The sequence below is a fragment of the Tamandua tetradactyla genome, chromosome 16 (assembly GCF_023851605.1).
Source record: "Tamandua tetradactyla isolate mTamTet1 chromosome 16, mTamTet1.pri, whole genome shotgun sequence".
NCBI lineage: Eukaryota > Metazoa > Chordata > Mammalia > Pilosa > Myrmecophagidae > Tamandua > Tamandua tetradactyla.
Genome location: NC_135342.1, coordinates 69,277,222 through 69,295,307, shown reverse-complemented (window position 1 = coordinate 69,295,307; position 18,086 = coordinate 69,277,222). Strand labels below are relative to the sequence as shown.

The 18,086-nt window shown below is 56.1% G+C and overlaps 1 protein-coding gene and 1 long non-coding RNA gene across 4 annotated transcripts in view; one reads left to right on the top strand and one right to left on the bottom strand.

Moving 5' to 3' along the window:
• FA2H (fatty acid 2-hydroxylase) overlaps positions 1 to 18,086 on the top strand; it is a 52,982-nt gene that overhangs the window by 22,098 nt on the left and 12,798 nt on the right. Inside the window, exons 2-3 of the mRNA XM_077133028.1 lie at positions 7,937 to 8,029; positions 17,797 to 17,939. Coding sequence (XP_076989143.1) covers positions 7,937 to 8,029; positions 17,797 to 17,939 — 236 coding nt within the window. The remainder of the gene's footprint in view (positions 1 to 7,936; positions 8,030 to 17,796; positions 17,940 to 18,086) is intronic.
• Positions 4,978 to 12,233, bottom strand: LOC143659747 (uncharacterized). 3 transcript variants are annotated; one of them, XR_013163700.1, is made up of 5 exons: positions 12,159 to 12,233; positions 7,790 to 7,988; positions 6,861 to 6,962; positions 5,870 to 6,450; positions 4,978 to 5,731 (listed from the first exon to the last, which is right to left on the bottom strand). It is a non-coding gene; the product is annotated as an uncharacterized LOC143659747 (long non-coding RNA). The 3 variants fall into 3 exon arrangements; XR_013163699.1 differs by having other exon boundaries at positions 4,978 to 6,450; XR_013163698.1 differs by lacking the exons at positions 4,978 to 5,731; positions 5,870 to 6,450 and having other exon boundaries at positions 6,494 to 6,962.

The following is an 18,086-nucleotide window of genomic DNA, read 5'->3' as shown; positions in this document are numbered from 1 at the left end:
AGGCCACATGCCACCCAGGTGTGCTGAGACACCAGGAACCCCCCACCCTCTTCTGGGCCTCCCAGGGGTGGGGACAGCTGGGTGCAGGGCCTGGGGGACCATTTCATTTCAGAAAAAGGGTTTTCAGGCAAAACCCAGGCTGTGGGATAAAAGGCCATCTGTCCGTCCCGCGGTGCCCAGCCCCGGCGTTCCCAAACAACCTTCCTTTATGCGGGCTCCCTGCCCCCAGCGGCCCCCGCCCTCCAGCACACTGCCTCCTTTCACGCCGCCTCTGTGGTGCGCTTGTTTGTTTGTGGCGCAGAGTGCTGGCTTTCTGTTGTTCTCTCTTCTCTCCCCTCATGCACCCTCCGAGCAAACCCACCCTACGGTGACGGTGACGGGGTCTGCACTGGAGGAGGGCTTGGGCTAAGGTGGGGGCCACGGCCAAGGACTGGGAGCCCTCCCAGAGGGGAGAGGGCAGGGCGGTCCTGGAAGTGGCTTCCTTTTTGGCTGTGCCAGCAATTGCCTGAGAAGATCTAGAAGGAACGACTTAGTCCCTCTGTGCCTCAGTTTCCCCCATCTGCAAAGCTTAGGTTGCGTGGCTTCCAGTGAGATTCTGCAAAGCAGCACTGCTGAGGTTGCGTGGCTTCCAGTGAGATTCTGGCTGTACAGGGAGGCGAAGGAGGGGGCTGACCCCGGAACCACAAGGTGAGGGGAGCAGCGGGGATGCAGAACAGGTCAAGCTTGGCCCTCGGTTTGCATTAAGGGGGGGCTGTGGCTTGCTTGACACCCCCCTCCCCCGCACAGCCTGCCTCCCACATGCTGCCCTTTGTGTGGGGTGAACTGGGGAGTAAGTGCTCAGGCCCCAGAGAGGGTGAAGAGCACCTCCCAGCCCCCACCCCCAGCTGCTAGGCAGGAAACAGCAGGCCCTGGGGGGGGGGGGGATTTCTTTGGATGTCCTCCCCCAAGCGCTCCCCAGGTGGCGGCCTCACCCCAGCCTCAGCCTGTGCCCCACCCCGCCGCTGCCTCCCGCATCCTCCAGACACCTCCCTCCGCTGGTTACTTCTGTGGCCCTGTCCCCAGGGGACACTGTTGGCATCTACATGGGAGGAGGCCCTGGAGAGAGCATGCTGAGGCATGACCTCAGTTTCCCCCACGATTCCTTTGCCTGCACGGACTTCGTCTCTTTTCCACGCTGGGGCGGGGAAGAGAACGAGTGAAAATCAGCAGCCGGCTCCCTCTTCTGACCCCCGCCCCCTGCCTCCTCCTGAAGGCAGCCCCCCACCCCCACCCCGGACCTCAGGGCGGATGAGGCCTGGGCCCTTCACTGGGCCTGACTGGGGCTCTGGTGCCTTGGGGCAGCTGACCCTACAGGCCTGTCCCCACTGGGTGTGTCCCGAGGCCCCCGCCTGGCTACCCTGTCCTAGGGGTTTGGGGGAGAACAAACTTGCCGCTCAGGCCCTGGCCCTGCCGTCCTGGGGCTCCCTCCCTGAGGCTCTGCTGTGAGGCCGGAGGCCCAGGGCTGGGTTTGTATTCAGACATGTCGATTTGGCCCACACCATTTTTTGGTTTGTTTTCAATGTGACTCAAGCTTTTTATTCTGGAAATTTCATGTTTAAAAAAACTAGTTTTCCAGCTTTTCTTAAAAATCCTCCTGTGACCTAGGCCTCTGTTGGGGCCATCCCCTTAATGGGCATTTACCCTGAGCTCACCACAGTCTGCCCCGTTCCCTATTGCCTCCCCTAATCTCAAGACCCAGTGACCTTGACCAGTAATTCCTGCCCTCATTTTTCTTTTTTCCCTATACCAATCTCTATAGCAAAAGGGTGCCTTGTGTTTTAAGAAAAATGAGAGCGAGCTTTTTTTTTCCTCTGTGGAAATGAAGAATATTTCTACCAGTTCAATAGATAAACAAAATGGGCCCGTATTATGAGACCACACCCCACCCACCTGCTTCTCTCATGGACAGAGCTGGATCTCCCAGCACCTTTGCCAGAGGAAAGCAGCTTCTCCCAGGTCCTCATGTCACGCAGCAAGGTGGTAACAGAGCCTGGCGTGAGACCGCGTGGCCTGACCTAGAAGTGGACAGCTGACCTGGCTTCCTCCCCCTGAGGAGACACTGGCTGGGAACCTCAGGGGACCGACAGGGGACAGTTCCTGGGCCCCCTGGGAGTTCCCTAGGGGGTGGAGGTGGGAGGGCATCGGACATCGATTGTGGGTGGGGAAGGGAGCCCATGGGAAGGGGCAGTGGGGCCCACAGGGCCATCTCTATGAGTGGAGAGCTTGAGCTGACCCGAGAGGAAATAACGCTTCATGATGCGTCAGGAACCGGCATTGAGCCAAGCACCGCCAAGGTCAGTGCTGCTGACTCACTGGCCTCCTGCCCATGTGGCCTCAGACTGTGGCCTCCTTGGCTGCCACCATATCGCCCAGCGTGCCCGGTGGCTTTGATGGCACGGGCAGAGCACACGGCCATTACTTGTGCCTGACCTTCTGACTCCAAGCAGGCACTGGCTGAGGAAGGACTTGAGGAGACTCCGTCCCTGCCCATCCCACTTACACTTTGGTGGCTTCTCGGGGCCTAGGCCCTCAGATCCAAAACAGACCTCCTGTCTACTCTTCAATGTGGTCATTTGAGAAGTATCTGCGTGCCAGCCCAGTGCCAGGCACTGGGGACTTGGCGGTGCAGGGGACAGGCAGGGTCTCTACCCTCACGGGGCTTGTGTCCTAGCCTGGGAGACACCAAATAAGGAGAGCGAGATGCTGCCAACTTGCTGAGACACACGCCACGCTGTCCCCACGCAGCCAGGGACCTGCTGGCCATGTCCCTCGCCTGCCCTCCCCAGGGCCGGAGCTCAGGAGGGGCCAGGATGCGGGTGTCAGTCTTCAGCGCCATCCTTGTTGTCCTTGGACAGTCTCGGATCTGCCAGGCGGGCTCCCTGAGAAAGCCGCCACCTGGCCCAGGTGTGCCGGCCACCCTCAGGTCCCACTCACCTGGGCTGACAGTTCTCATGAGAACCCGTGTAAGTCTAACTACCCAATTACTCATTTCCCTTACCAAATACTGAAACCTATTCACCCAGAACTCTCCTAAATGCTTGAAAAGAGCACGCAGTGCTTCACATTCAGAGGCCTTTTGGATTTTAAAGCTCCCTTTGGCTGGCTTCCAGCAACAGGAGAGTCTTTTAAATAATGCATTAGGGAAGTTTCCAAGAATCTTTTTTTTTTTTAAGTCTTTTAAAAGTTTGGGTTGTGGGCAGTGTGACAGTGGCTCAGTGGCAGAATTCTCGCCTGCTATGCCGGACCCAGCTTCGATTTCCAGTGCCTGCCCATGCCAAAAAAAAAAATTGGGTTGCATTCTAGTTCCCAGGAATGACCTTTAAAAGACTTCTGATTCACGGATGGTGTTTGCCTGTGGAATTCAAAGGTGAGCCCAGCTCAACTATAAGATAAACACGGAGCAAGGAAGTCTGGAAAATGCGGCCCAGATGAGATGTGAGGTGCAGGAGCTCCCAGGAGGACCTGGTTCAGATAGAAGAAGGCCTCGGAAGGGAAGAGGAGACCCCTTCCAGGAAAGCTTTGTCCTGTCTATGTGAAGAAGGTTCTCAGACCTTCTGACGTCTCACAGCTAGGCTCAGGAAAAGAGTCAATGACAAATGCTCCGAAGGATTTCCACCTGACGCTGCCCTTTGCTTATGGGTTTTATTCTGAAATGTTTCGTAGTGCCCCTTATAACGCGGGTCTCTGCTACCAGAGAGGCAGGGTTTGCTCTACCTGTCCTTGAAGTCATCGAGTAAGTTCTGATGATAAGAAGCAGGCTTCTGCCAGGGGTGTGTGTGGTCCCGATGGGGTCACCCAGAAAGTGCCTTGCTAGTCTGGTCACTTGGGGTTTTATTTGCTGCTGATGACGTTACTCCCTGGTGGCCCCAGGACCTTCAAGTTGTGACTAAGCGGGAGCAGCAGAAGGGATCTTTGAGCTTCCTCCCATCTTTTTCTTATCACCCACGGGCACCCTCGGACTGGCTCTGGCCCATGATTCAAGGACACCCACTTGGGAGACTCCCTGACTGTTCCCTGCTGAGATGCAGGCCTGCGAATGGGAGTCTGGATGGGAGCTGCCCCCTTTAACCCCTGCTACCCCCCGACTGGAGTCCAGGCTGCTGCTAGCCACTCCCTCCTGCCTCTCGCTTCTCCACATCCCTCATTTCACCCGAAAGATTTCGACTGGAATTAAAAAAAAGCCTTAAGAGAAGATGGCCATTTCCATTTTCTGCCAGCATCTCTCTGTGAAACTGGACTTTCAGTGAAGTTTGAAGTAAAAACTTAGGACTGAAACAAAGTAAACAGTTGACTTACTTCCCGTTACTCATCAATCTTAAAGCCCCACGTCAAACAACTTGAAAAAAAACAGTTATGTACAATTGATGGTCACTGAACAAAATTTCATGTTGTGATTTTTCTGCATTCATAAATATCTCAAAATAGAACCTAGTTTTTCTAATGTCACTGAAAGTTGCCAATTGCCCTTTCTTTTATTCTGAAAGCCTGACTTTCCTACATAGTTGGCATTGAAATTTCCTTTCTTTTATGCAATGAAGCTGATGGTAGTTTTTAAAAATGTCTTTGTTTGGCAAATGTTGGCAGTGTCATATCATTCTTTGCACTTTTAGTTCTGCTCATACCCGTCCAGTGTGCTTGGTGAAAGGGCACTGAGAATCTATGGTCCATGTCCTTGGAATTTTGACCCTGTGTCCAGACACAGTCCCATCCATCCCAGAGTGATGTTCTGAGATGGCATGTTTGGTGTCCTGCCCCTGCCCCAGCCCCCAGGCAGAAAGCCCCATTTGCCCCCCAGGTACTGGTGCTAAATGTATGCATCCACACCATCGTGAGCTTCAGGGCTCCCCCAGGCAGCCTGTCCCCACATACGGCAGGAGTCTCAGGGAAGCTCGCTGCTTTGCAGAGACCCAGCACTGAAACATGCTCCTTGGAGGAAACTGTGGAGGACCTCGTATTTGCAAGAGCCAATGAAAATGAAAATCAGGAGACAGCAGTCCATTACGTCCCTACCCTGTTGGACTGTAGCGTGCCATCACATAAACATTACAGGTGAAAACAACAAGAGGCAGGAAAGATAAAGCCCAACTAACGAAGCGGGATGCATGGCAAATATGACTTTACAGAAACTTGAAAAAAGTATTCCAGAGTCTAACCACTGGGTTCAAGCCCTGCCTCCACCCCGCACCGGCTGTAGGACTTCTCCGTGTCTCGGTTCCCTCATCTGTCAAATGGGAACAGTGATTGGGCCTATTTAATCTGGCTGTTGGGAGGACTGAAGGACGAGGCACAGAGTAAACATTCATGAAATCTTAACTGCTGACATCATCCTGGACAGGGTGGCATTTGAGCTGGAAAATGTGGGGCATGTTAGAAAATGGCAAGTTGTCCCTTTTGGCTGGAGGGAAAAATCAGAGCTAATCAAAGGACATAACAGAAGAGGAGTTTGGAAATATAGGCAAAAGACGTTAAATACAAGGAAGTCAAGGATAAGCTGATTGGCAGAGGGCAACCCTGTTTTCACTTTTGAGGTCAGACTATGATATGGAAACATCCCCTTGGGGCAAGGAGTAAGGTGAGCGTCAGGGAGAGATGCTGATGAGTCTTCTGAGATGATGCTTGGGGCGCGTCCCAGATGCTCAAATATATGTGTCGGTTAATGAATGAATGAAAGCTGTGGATGAAGAGGAGACCCCTGTGGGAGGGAAGTGATAGGGGGCTGTAGTGATACTTCACAGAGCCCACCAGACCCTAACAAGGAGGCTGACATGAAATCAGGGGGCCACCCTTGTGTACCCCTTTTTCCACTGCCTACTCCCCTCCCATCCATTACCCCATTTTTAGTGGCCTTCCAAGAAACAGGCCTGCAGGTCCAAATCGCCTCCTGGACCGTGCCAGCTCTCCAGGTGATACCAGCAGTCCATGAAAACAGCTTGAAGCAGCCATAAGCTAAGTGAATGGGCCACATAGGGCGGCGGCCAAAAGAGCTCACGGGAGCTCAGTTCCCAAGCTCAGAAGTAGGATGTGCCATATGGGGACAAGAGCCCTGCCAGGTCCCGTCTGGGGCCCACCACACCTGCCTTGTAAGAGGCACATGGACCAAACACAATGCTCAGAGGGCCCTGTTGTGTCCCAAGAGGGTTTGTGGGCAAACAGACTTAGCAGGAAGTGGGAGTATTGGCTGCCCTCAAATATTTCTGTGTCTGCCAGGTGTGCAATCCCAGAGTGGCAGCCAGCTGGGCACAAGAACTGGAGTTGTCAGAAGGTGGCCCAGCGATCAGTGAGCAGAATTGGACAGATGAGGCTTCAGGTCCAATGCCCACAGGCAACGAGGTGGACACCCTTCCTCGGGCTCCCAGAAGTTGTTAAAGGGAAGGTTTCCAAAATGGTCCTAAGTCTGCCACTCAGGAATGTCTGAAAAGTGAAGCACAGTCAAAAATGTTAAATGATAACATGTATGATAACTTTTCCGCCCCACTTTGGGAGACCATTTCGCTGAAAGAGGCAGATGGGTGACATAAGGAGGGATTTGGATGACCAGGAGTAAAAAGAGCATCCACAAGCAAGGAGGAAACAATGGCTTGGTGACCAGGGACACCCTGGGGTATTTTAAGGGCAAATCAGAATTAGGAGTGACCAGGTTATCAAGCCACTGACATGGGGGCAGGAACGAGGCTTCTGGTGGGTATTGAGGGGTTTTGGCCATAAGATGTGCTGTACGATCCCCTCTTCCTTGTCCTCAAGGGAGCGTCAGAGCTGCTTTTTCATTTTTAATTCAGGTATTAGCCTAGTGACACAGGCAAAAAATACTGAGATGCACAGACCATGACAGAGCCACCAAAGCAGGCTTTTCTTTGGGTTGCATGTGGTTTTTCCCACAAAGTACCACCGTGGTCACTGTCATCATCAGGTTCTCTCTGGTTCACCTGAAAGCAAAAAATATAAGAGTTGTGGCAGCAGAACCCCCAGCCACCGGCTCGATTTGTCTCCCCAGCCCTTTCCCCAATGCCCAGCTTCCAGGGACCCCTTCAGCACCACGGTCTTCCTTCGGAGACAGGAGCCGAGGGTGGGCCCCACCTGCCAGCGCCCCCACCCCCGCTTTCCAACAGAGAAGCCTGAGTTTGACTTTCGTGCCAGCCTTCTCCCTTGGGCCACACCCCGCGTGACATCAGAGCCAGCTCAGGCCATGTGATTGTCCCAAGCACATTCCATTTGCTTCTCGCTCTCCCCCTTTGCTGGTTCACTGTGACCCTGTGGCCCTCCTCTGGCAGCTCTGCCCCACGGGGCTCCCTGTACCCTGCTGCCTCTCTTTCTCGTGGGCACCTGGAGCCAGCTGCCCCAGCCTGTGACCCACGGGCTCTGTTGAATTAACCAGGGAAGGAGGAAGGGAGGCGGGGTGGTGAGCGGGCGTGGTGCAGGGCCCGCCGCCCCGGTGCCACCCTGTGATTCCCTGTGCCTGGCACCTGCCCGGGACTTGGAGTGGGACCTGCGTCCCACAGCATTCCCACTTAGGGCTTCCATCTCCCTGCAGTTTCTCAGCCAGCATATTTCCCCTGCTGGATCCTTCCACCTCTTTGGTTTCTGCAGGCTTTATTTTTATTTATTTATCTATTTTTTGCGTGGGCAGGCACCGGGAATCGAACCCGGGTCTCCCGCATGGCAGGCGAGAACTCTGCCTGCTGAGCCACCGTGGCCCACCTGGACTTTTTATTTTTTAAGGGAGAAGACAAGTGCAGAAAGTAATATCACCCACCTTGGTGTCCGTCTGTATTCAGAAGCACTCAGTGTCCTTGATTTCTGCATGCCCTGCCCCGCAGCTCTCTGCTCCCTGCTCCTGGAGCGGCTGGAGGTTCTCTTCCCTCCTCTGCTGGGAGCAACCACCTGTGCCTTCTCTTCCCAGGGTTACATGGAGCATGGGGCTGCAGCTGCTGCGGAAACTCAGAAGACAGACCCTGCGATGGAACCAAGGTTCAAAGTGGTGGACTGGGAGAAGGTACCTGGCATAGGACGGGGTGGGTAGTGATCGCAGCTCCCCAGGGCGAGGGGAGGGGCTGTGCTGCCAAAGGCCACGGCCTGGGTGACAGGAGCCCAAGGCAGACAAGGCAGGGCCAGCCCGTGCCCATCCCTCACAAACATGACCCGGGCAGCAAAGCCAGCAGGAGGTTGTACCGGCTACATCATTTGGGGAAAACTGCACGGGGCTGGGGGTATCTCTGCACAGGGCCAGGCTCCAAACACCACTGGAGGAGAAGAAGTCTCCCTGCAGCTGGGAAGGGACAGTGACAGCCCAGCGTGGCCAGTGCACAAGGCAGAACTGCCCCAGACACCAGCGATCTACCACAAGAGTCCCTGGCCAGCCCAGGGTGTGGCTGGCGGCATCTATAGAGTTTGGGGAAAGCCGGAGGTGTTGTCAGAGCCCTCCTACAAACCTCTCCTGGTGTTTAAGGGCCAGCCTCTGCCATCATAAGGCAGACCCCGTTTGTGAATTAGGGGAGACCTGGAGGAGCTGAGAAGTCACAGGTGGAGGTGGAGCCACTCAGTGGGGGAGGGAAAGGCAGCACCGCCTGGGAGCTCTAGGGTGAGCAAGGCTCGAGTGCCATTTCCCTCAAGCCTGGGCTATGGAGCTGTCCTGAGGTCGCGTTGCATTTCCCCTTGCAATAGATGCATTGTGTGCTTGTCCATAAATGCCCAACCTGTGTGCCCTCTGCCTGGGCCTGTGCGGGGGCCCCGGGGACACAGAGACAGATGAGACAGGACCCTGCCCTCAGCGAGCTCACAGCTCGTGGGGAGCACAGGGACACAGACACCGATGATGACATGGTAAGATGCCAGCTGCACGTACAAGGAACAGAGGCAACCCAGAGGAGACATGGGGACCCTACACAGCTGAGTGTTCACTGGGCATGTGAACATGCCCTTTGCCTGAGGGCTCCCGAGGCCCTGACCCCAGGCACTTGGAGATGATACCTCTCATGTGGCAATGGCCAGTGCCTTTGGGTGAGACCATCAGCCTAGAGCCACCCTGGGTGCCTGGGTTGAGCTGCTGGGCCTGGTGACTCCACGCTCCATCCTCCTGAGAGAGGCCATGCCGCCTCCACCCATCAGCCGTCTGGCTCCATCTTTCCACCTCAGCTGCAGCCAGAACAAGTGAAGGTGGCGTCCAGCACCCAGGTAACCGAACGGAAAATAGAAGCCAGAGAGAGAGGCAAGGCTCACCCAGGCCACACTGTGCCTCCCAAAGGACTTCGGGACCTGGTTTCCTGGCCTCCGTCCCTGGGCTCGGGCACACGTGCTCATTAGGTCCCAGGCTGGGCTTGGACAATGTCTTGCAGCCTTCCAGGACTTGGCTTGCTCTGCACATGGGCAGGAAGGAGGCTGAGCCAGATGGCTAAAGAGGGACGAGGACCCTGGACAAGGACCTCGCCCAGAAAAGGAGATGCTGTGGAGCGAGAAGATGGAAGTGGGGGTATGGGGACCAGAGAATGGGCTGGGGCCTGTCTCTGGCTCCGGGCTGTGTGTGGGCAGTGAGTCATCCTAAAATAAAGAGCTGAGGAACGGTTCTTGGGGCCAGCGCCTGTAGGCTTGGCTTAGGGGAAAATACCCTAAAGAGAGAAAACTGAACAGGGCTGGACACATTATGGGGCAGCCACTGGGGGAGTGCCAGGAAAGGACTGGCCTGGAAGGGTGGGGGCTGTGGCCTGAGGCTGGCTGGGGACACAGGTCCTGTCCTGGGAAGGCTCCGCCCACAGTTCCTAAGCTGCACATTCAAGGTGGACCCCGGTCCTGGGGGGGATCAGAGCCCACAAAGCTCAGGTCCACCCAGGCCCATCCAACCCGACACCTGCAGCAGCCCTTGGAGGAGAAGCACGCTCTCTCCTCCCCCTGCCCCCCCAGGCCACTCCAGCCAGCTGGTCCAGGCACCCAGCCACTGACACACCTTCCCGCCTCTCTTTCATTCTCTCTTTCACAAACACTTTCTCTCACCCTCCCTCCTTCTCCTGTGTCCCTGAGCCCAGCAAAGGGACAAAGGCCGACCAGGAATGGGAGTGGACACCAGGCTGGCAGGGAGTCCCCACCCTCCTGGGTGCTACCCCTGTCACCCTGAGAAGCCCCAGTCCTGGGAGCTGAGCTTCCCAGGGAGGGTGAATAAGGCTTTTCTTCGTTCTTCTTTTTGTAATTTCCAGAAACGACCCACTCCTGTGTCACCTGCCCTGTGGTCAGTCTCCTCACCTCTGGGGCAGGCTGAGTGGCTGGGAGCATCCCTTGTCTGATGCCAGCCCTGAGGTGGGAAGCTGCTTCCCTGTGTCTGCTCAGACCCAGGCCCACGCGCTTGGGGGTGCGGTGGAGAAGGGCCGAGAGGACCCCGGCCTGGGGTGGGTTTGTACCCCCACCCCCAGGACAGAGGGACTTGCCAGGGCTAGCCGCCCGCGCTTTGCAGTCCAGCTGAGCCCATCTGGGAGCAGCTGAGGGCAGCAGTCGTGGGCTCTCACAGTCCAGCCTAGCAGCTGGGCACGGCGTGGGGCATGCTGGAAAGAGTGAGGGGAGCTGGGCCGGGGGTGCCGAGAGGAGATTTCTGAAAGGACAGCAGAGAGGGCTGGGAGCATACTCTGGGTGCCTGCCCTGCCCAGAGGTCAGGCCGCGCTCCCACTGTCCATCTCTGCATGGTATTCCCTGGAAGGGTTTCGAAATCATCCCTTCTGTACCTGGGCAGGCAGGACCCAGGCTTCCCTGTGGGACTGTGTTAAAGTTTCTCATTCTACACGTCTCTCCCTGTTTTCTGGACCCCGAGCCAGCCTGGGGCTCACCCTGGGGTGGGCGACAGGAGCGGGCCCCTGGCCCTGTTTAGGGCACACCTGTCCCATTTGTCCCATGGCCTCTTTTAGTCACTTCCCTGTGTCCTTTCCTAAGCCCTTCTCTGCCGGCCTTCTCCTCTCCCTCTCTGGGGCCTCCCCGGACCAGGTGGAACCAGCTGAGGTCCCCTACCCAGACACCTCCCAGCCCCCCACCCTGGGGGCAGCAGAGTTAGCACTTCTTTTATTGGGCTCCTACCACACGCCAGACACTCTGCCAAGCCTTTAAAGGTATTAGCTATTATCTGACTTAATTCCTCTAACAAGGAGATAAAGATCTTAATTATCCTAATGTACCTGGGGAGAAAAGGGGTTGCACTCTCAATGCCCACAGCCACCCTGTCAGTTAGCTGATGGTCACATCCCCCCTCGGTGGCCTGGACCCGGGAAGGGGCGGCAGGCGGGAGAGAGGGAGGAGGCCAGCGGCCTGGCACATGGGGCCTTTCCCAGCGGAACCCACTCGTTCCAGTCCCACCAGGGCCGCCAGCAGGCAAGGGCCGCACGCCCCCGGGACACGGTCGGGTAGTCAGCTGCGAGGAAAAGCAGCGGGAGGGTCCCCAGGCCACCTGGTCACCCCCATCCCCGACATCAGGGCCCTCCCCGGGCCTGGCGAAGGGTTGATGCTGCCCACACATGTCTTCCCTTTGGACACCCTCGCATGGGTCCGAGGACGTGGGGAAAGGGCGCCTGGCCCAGAGCAGAGGCCCTGGGCACCTGCCTGGTGAGGACCAGCCCCGCTGCCAGGCGCTGGCTCGGCCTGTCCCAGACACTCGGCCCCCCCAGTTGCCACCCCGGCCTCTCGTGGCCCCCTGAGCCCCTTCCACTCCCCTCCACCTGAGAGTCTGGCTGCTCCCGGGCCCCAGAGGGACCACCTGGGACTGTCCTCGCGGGGCCCAGAGCTCCTGGCCCCTCTTCAGAACGAGCTCAGCCTGCGCCCGAAGTGCCCAGGGCAGAGGCCGGGGGTGGGGGGGTGGGGGGAAGCAAGGAGACGCTCCCCCGGGCCACAGACAGCCCCGGTCTCATGTGCCCCACCAGGAAAACGGAGGAAATCATTCCTGCCGCTGAGGAGAGGGGGTCAGAGGCCCTGGTAGAACACAGGAAGGTGTATGGGGGTGCTGCAGGGGAGAGACCCCCCCCCACCGCCTGGTTTGGTGGGGTGCAGGGCGGCCCCCTGGGCTGAAGAGCAGGGGTCCCGCCGGCGCTTCTCGGGGCGCTCAGGCCGTCCTTCCTCCCCGCCCCTCCTCTCCTCCCCCGTCACCCCCGGACACTCACGGGCTGACCCGAGGCCCCTCTCCAGCCGCCTGGTCTCGTGGGGAGGGGGAGGGGCAGTGGGGCCGGGGCCGCCGGGGGGGCTCCGTTAGGCTGCCCGGGAGGAGCCGCAGCCGCCCCCGCCCAGCGCCCGGCCCGCCCTCCGACACTCCCCTGCGGCCCCGCCCGGTAGCGGCTGCTCCCGGCCTGTGGTGCAGCTGGGGTGCAGGGCCCAGGGCCCCGGGGTCACTCAGCAACCGCCCCGGCAGTGTCCTCATCCCTCAGGTGAGGTGGGAGCGGGTCCTCACCCTCAGAACTAAGGCTAAAGAAGAAAAATGGACGTGCAACCCAAATCCAAGCCCGATTCTTGGCAACAGTGGCCAGATTCTTGTCGCGACCCCCTCCCGGCCAACCCCTGCTGCTAGGAAGCCCATCCTCCACCTCCCTGGCTCAGAGAGCCGCCCTGGAGATGTGGGCTCTGGAGTTGGGGTGGACATTTCTTTAAACAATTGCCTTAGCTCATGGCGGTGGCGGTGGGCGGAGCTGCAGGCACGGAGAGACTGGCCCCTCTCCCCACACTTGTCCCATCTGGAAGAAGCAGATTCTGAGTTCCCCACTCTTGGGGGATGGAGGGCTGCCACTGGGCAGTGTTCTGTTCCACCTAGTCCTGTGCTGCCCAGGAGGAGGGGGCCTGGGGTGGGGGTGGGGGACAGCAGAGGAGACCCCCTCCCCATCCTGGCACATGCCCTCCACCCAGCCTCTCAGCAGCAGGCTGCCTTTTCCCCTGCGGGGGCACTGCTGCAAGCTGCATTCCTGGCATAGTAAACAAGAGGCCCACTCCCTGCTGTAGGAGCGGGGCAGAACTGCTGGGGGAGCTGGCTGGGGACAGGACCGGGTGGGCAGCACAGGGCACTGGGCGGGGAAGGTGCTTTGGCCCAGCTCGCCCTGACCTGCACCTGCTTCCTGGGCCCCAGCTCAGGGTCTTTGCATTCACGAAAGAAACTCCCACCAACGAGCCCACCACAGGGAAGTCTCTGGGTGCATCCTCACCCTCACCCACACAGCCCCACTTTAGCTGGTGACCCAGAGTTAACCATTTGCCCTCTCTGAACATCAGGTTCCACGGCTCTAAAAGAAGAACTGAGTTATTGTGAGGGTGGCTCTGGGAGCCCCCAGATGCCTGAAACTGGAGGTGTGGTGGGTGGTCTCTTCCTCTCCTCTTACCCCACATCCACCGTGACCCAACCTCCTACCGAGGCTGCCAGGCCTTTGCCTTCCCTGTGTCTCCCAAGCCTTAGGGAAGTAAGGGTGAGAAGGGGCCAAGACCAGGCTGGCTCGGAAGGAAAAGAGCTTTGTGTGGGACAGTTGGGGCAGCACGGGGGCCCTTGGCCAAGTGGAATAGACAGCAAAATATAGCTTGGCTGCTTCCCACCTCAATGGATCCTGAGCTGTCATCTCCTGCCATCTTCCCCATGCTAAACCAATTCCCAGCCAGCTGCCCTGCTGGAAAGGCTCAGCAGGAGAGAGGCAGGGACATGTCAGCACCGCTGAGACGTTTTCCTTCAGCAGTTGGCCCTGGAAGAGAATTGAGAAAAAGCCCCCAGCAGCACTGCACTGTCTAAATCAAGGTCGAACACACAGGGCCAGGGTCCCGGTTCTCGGGGACTGTGAGGAACTGCAACATGCTGGAAGGAAGGATGGAGGGGAGGCCCCCACTCCAGGACCAGCCAACCCCATCTCAGGAGTCACTCATCCTTCAGTGGGAGGAGGTCGCAGGGTGTGGATTTCTGTCCTTGCCTGGAGGGCTCACTTTACTTCCCCTGAAAGAGGAGAGCCGTATTCACAGGACGGGCCTCTGGAGGGACACTTACAGATGTCAGCCTTCAGCGACAGAAGGGATGTTCAAGAGCTGCCTCACAGGGCCACCCACTGGACTAGACACCAACTCGGGTTTCAGGTCCTCTAAGGCCAGCAAGCAGGTTGGAGGCAGCCTCGGGATTGACCCCCGACAGCAAGTGGCCACCGTACAAGCGGCGCGGCATGTGGGTATTCCCAGGGTGTAACTGAAACTGTACCCAGAGGTCAGCGGGGCAGCAAGAAGTCACACAAAAGACCCCTTCATTCGGGACTGTGTTCCCCCAAAAGTTATAAATTCCCCATCTCTGCCCCACCGTGCCTGTAAACAGCACCTTCAGCAGTCTAGTTCTGGCTTTCCACATGTCTCTGCCCTTTTGTTCTATTCCCTTGACTATAGAGTGTGGGATCCGAATTAGAGTCACTGCTTACTGCACACCTAGTCATTTCTTGTCAGGCCTCAACTGCATTAAACTTATGATTCCTATTTGCTTTATGAAGTAAAATGGATTAACAGGTAAAAACTTACCCAAACCACTGCTAGGCTGAGAAAGGGTGCTGCCTGGCCGCAACCCCATGCTATAGCTGGAAACTTTCATTGGCAAAGTCTGGATTGACTATACAAGAAGTGGCAGAGGGGTACCATGTGTATCATGTAAAGATGGAACATATAAAAACTAGAGATTTCACTCAAGGTAAATGGTGATAAGTTGTGAATGCATGTTATCATCCTGAGAGACACCACTTAAAAAGGCAGCACAAAAAAACTTATAGAGAAAATAACATAGAATTTCTTTAAACACTTGATTTATTCAAACAAGACAAGAAAGGAAGAACAAAGGAAACAAACAACAAAATGAAAGACCTACCCCAACATTAAATGTAAACAGACTAAACACTCCACTTAAAAGGCAGAGATTGTCTGGATAGAAAAGCAAGACCCAACTGTATACTGTCTTCTAAAATGTACTTTAAATATAAAGACATAGGTTGAAAGAAAAAGGGCAGAAAAAGATATACCATGCAAATGTTAAGCATTAAGGATGACTATGTGACTCTATTCATGTTAGACAAAACAGACATCAGGACAAGCAGTATTATTGGGGACCAAGATGGCCATTTCACAGTGATAAAAGAGCTAATTCACCAAGAAGACATAACTGGATAATCTTGGATGAGTTATTTATCCTTGGTTCCCCTACCTGCAAAATAAGGATAACAATAGTACCTACCTATTAGGGGGATGATCAGAATCAAATTATTTAATACATGTAAAGGGTTTAGAACCATGCTTGGCACATAGCAAATGCTCCAGGTTGGCCCCTCACTGTTACTACATCTGGGACAGAACCTCAAGCTCTCACCGTGACCCTGACCTTGACCCTTCGGAGGTGGGGCTCTGCAATCGGCTGTGAGATAAGGTATAAGCACAGGCCACTAGCTGGTTTCTCCAGTTCTTTTTCCTGGAGAGAGAGGATGCGGGCACGCCTGTGCCTCTTTAGAGACCTGGGGTAGAAGAATAGAGGGAATGAGACAACACGAGTCCATTTACTGCTAGGGTCCTGCCTACCCATGGGATGAGGCCAAGGAGACATGGGGCCTGGGGCCAGCAAGGAAGCAGCGACCGGGCTGGTTTGGGTTGATTGCCTGATTGAGCTGGTGCTGGGTGGGATGGCTCCAGCTTAAACTGGGTCGGCTTCCAACCTGAGAAGCAGGAAGTGACACCCCCACCCCCACCCTCCGCCGCAGGAAGGCAGCCAACACCTGGGACCTGCCAAGTTTATCTGGCAGGAACCACAACCGTCTCTGGGCCTTTCCCCTGGTCGCAGGCACAGAGAGAGAATGTCCAGTGACCTTCCCTGCTTGCCCGGGGACTCCTAGCCCTACTCCAAGGCTGTGTCGGTGGAGCTGGCGGGTACTGAGGTGACCTGCAGGGGCTGAGCCAGCGTGGGCACGGGGGCCTGTGGAAGGAGGAGATTCCAGGCAGGGCCGCAGGAAGGCAGGTTTCCAGAATCACTGTTGGCTCTTTCTCTCAGACTTCTTTGTTTTTCCCCCAATAGCATTTCTTGCTCCCATCTTTTCCTGTTACTACCTCCCTCTCACCTGCAGTGGCTTCCTAATCTTGCCCCCTGCACCAGGGGTTAGGATTTGCTGAGCCTCCACTGTGCACCTCTCATCCTCACACCAAGTGTGTGTGGCAGGTGGAGGCACACCCGGCTTTACAGACAGAAAGCTAAGAGCCTCCGAGAGGAGAAGCCAGGATAACATGCCACAGCTGATCAGTAGTAGCAGAGCCAGGCTTTGAAGATGGTCTCCCCATTCCAAGTTCATTGTTCTTCACCTGATTTTCTGTTATTGATCCAGATTAATCACTTTCGATATACTGGCTGGTCCGAAATCTTCCAGGACTCCCCATTGCCTAGGTCAGAGGCTGCCAAACTTTTTTGATCTTGACATCCCTATGAGTAAAACTTTCAAACACGCTCTCCATTATCCGAATATTTTAATTATTTATAAATTGTTTGCATGCAGTAATGTGCTCCTCTATTATATGCATTGGAAAACATTAAAAAATGGTTTAAAGTTGAGATAAACGTATCATAAATAGAAAGAATCTCTAATATTTGTCCCATCCTCTGGGGATCGACCTAAGGTGTGCACACATTCCCCCCCCCCACCCCCAGGAGAGGACTGGCTGCAGGATGAAGCACCAACTCCTGTGCCTGGTATGGGGTACTCTGTGATCTAAAGCCCTCAGCAGGTTTTCGTCCTGCTGCCCCACCAACCAGTGCCAAGGTGACAAATGGGCCACAGTTGTTCTCACGCCTAGACCCACACTCCCCTCCCTTACCTTCCCCTCCCCCATCACCACCACCTCCATGTGATGTGGGCTCCAACCCAAACCCGGGCCCTCGGCAAAGCCTTTCTCCCCTGCACCAGACCAGGCATCTGTACCCAGCATTCAGCTGCCCAGCCTCGGCCTGCCTTGCATCCCCACTAAACCATCTTGCTTGGCATGTCTCACTTCATGCAGGTGCCATTATTATTATAAATGGGCTCATAGCTGGTGAAACGGAGGCTCAAAGGGGTCGAATAATGTGCCCAAGGTCCCACAGTAAGTGGTAAAGCCAAGATTTGTACCCAGGTCTGACTCCAGAGTCTGAACTCAGAATAAGCACTGAGCTATATGAAGCAAAGATGGTCTCTTACATTCCTGTTTGTTCTTCCCAGCACCCAGCCTAGAAGTGTATGCATATGAAACATTAAGCATGTTGTTGAATGAATGACTGTTCGAGTGGATGAATGAATGAGTTATGCAAACCGGTCCCACCAAGGAGTCCTGTAGTAGAGGGGAAAGGGTCCATTTCCTTCCTGGTACAGAATACGTGGCCCCTGCACCTGAAGAGTCCTGGGGAAAACTGCCAGTTTCAAATGTAGCTGAGTCTGGGTGCTCAGATAGCCTCATAGGATTCTATGTCTCTCCAGCTCTGGGCTTGGCCTTCCTCGGTGCTGGCAGCAAGCTCAGGCAGGCTCTGCCAGCAGCTCCAGGCTCAGGCCCTGCCGGATTAGCAGCTCCAGCAGGAAGAGAGGGTGTCCAGTTAGCTTGGGTCAAGGGTCCAGCATGGATCCCATCGTTGTGGCCAGGGAGCTGGACAGCTCCAGATCACAGAATCAGGAGGCAGGGGGAGTCCCACACAGTCCACATGGGCTGAGGGGTGAGGGGTTGAGATGCCGCAACCAGGAGATGGGCGCGTGAATATGGACAGGTGTGACTATCAGGCGTCCATTTGGGCCTTATCTCTTGCAGGACCTGGTGGACTGGCAGAAGCCCCTCTTGTGGCAGGTGGGCCACCTGGGGGAGAAATATGATGAATGGGTCCATCAGCCTGTGGCCAGGCCCATCCGCCTCTTCCACTCAGACTTCATTGAGGCCCTCTCCAAGACTGTCTGGTGAGCCCTGCTCTTTGCTGCTGGCAGACTGTCCCTCTCTCCTGACAGCACCAGCCAGATGTGGAAGGAGAAGGGGACATCAGGTCCTTTCCCAGAGCCCAGTGCTGGGTGTAAGCTCTCAGGGAGGGTGGAACATGTCTTCGGCCC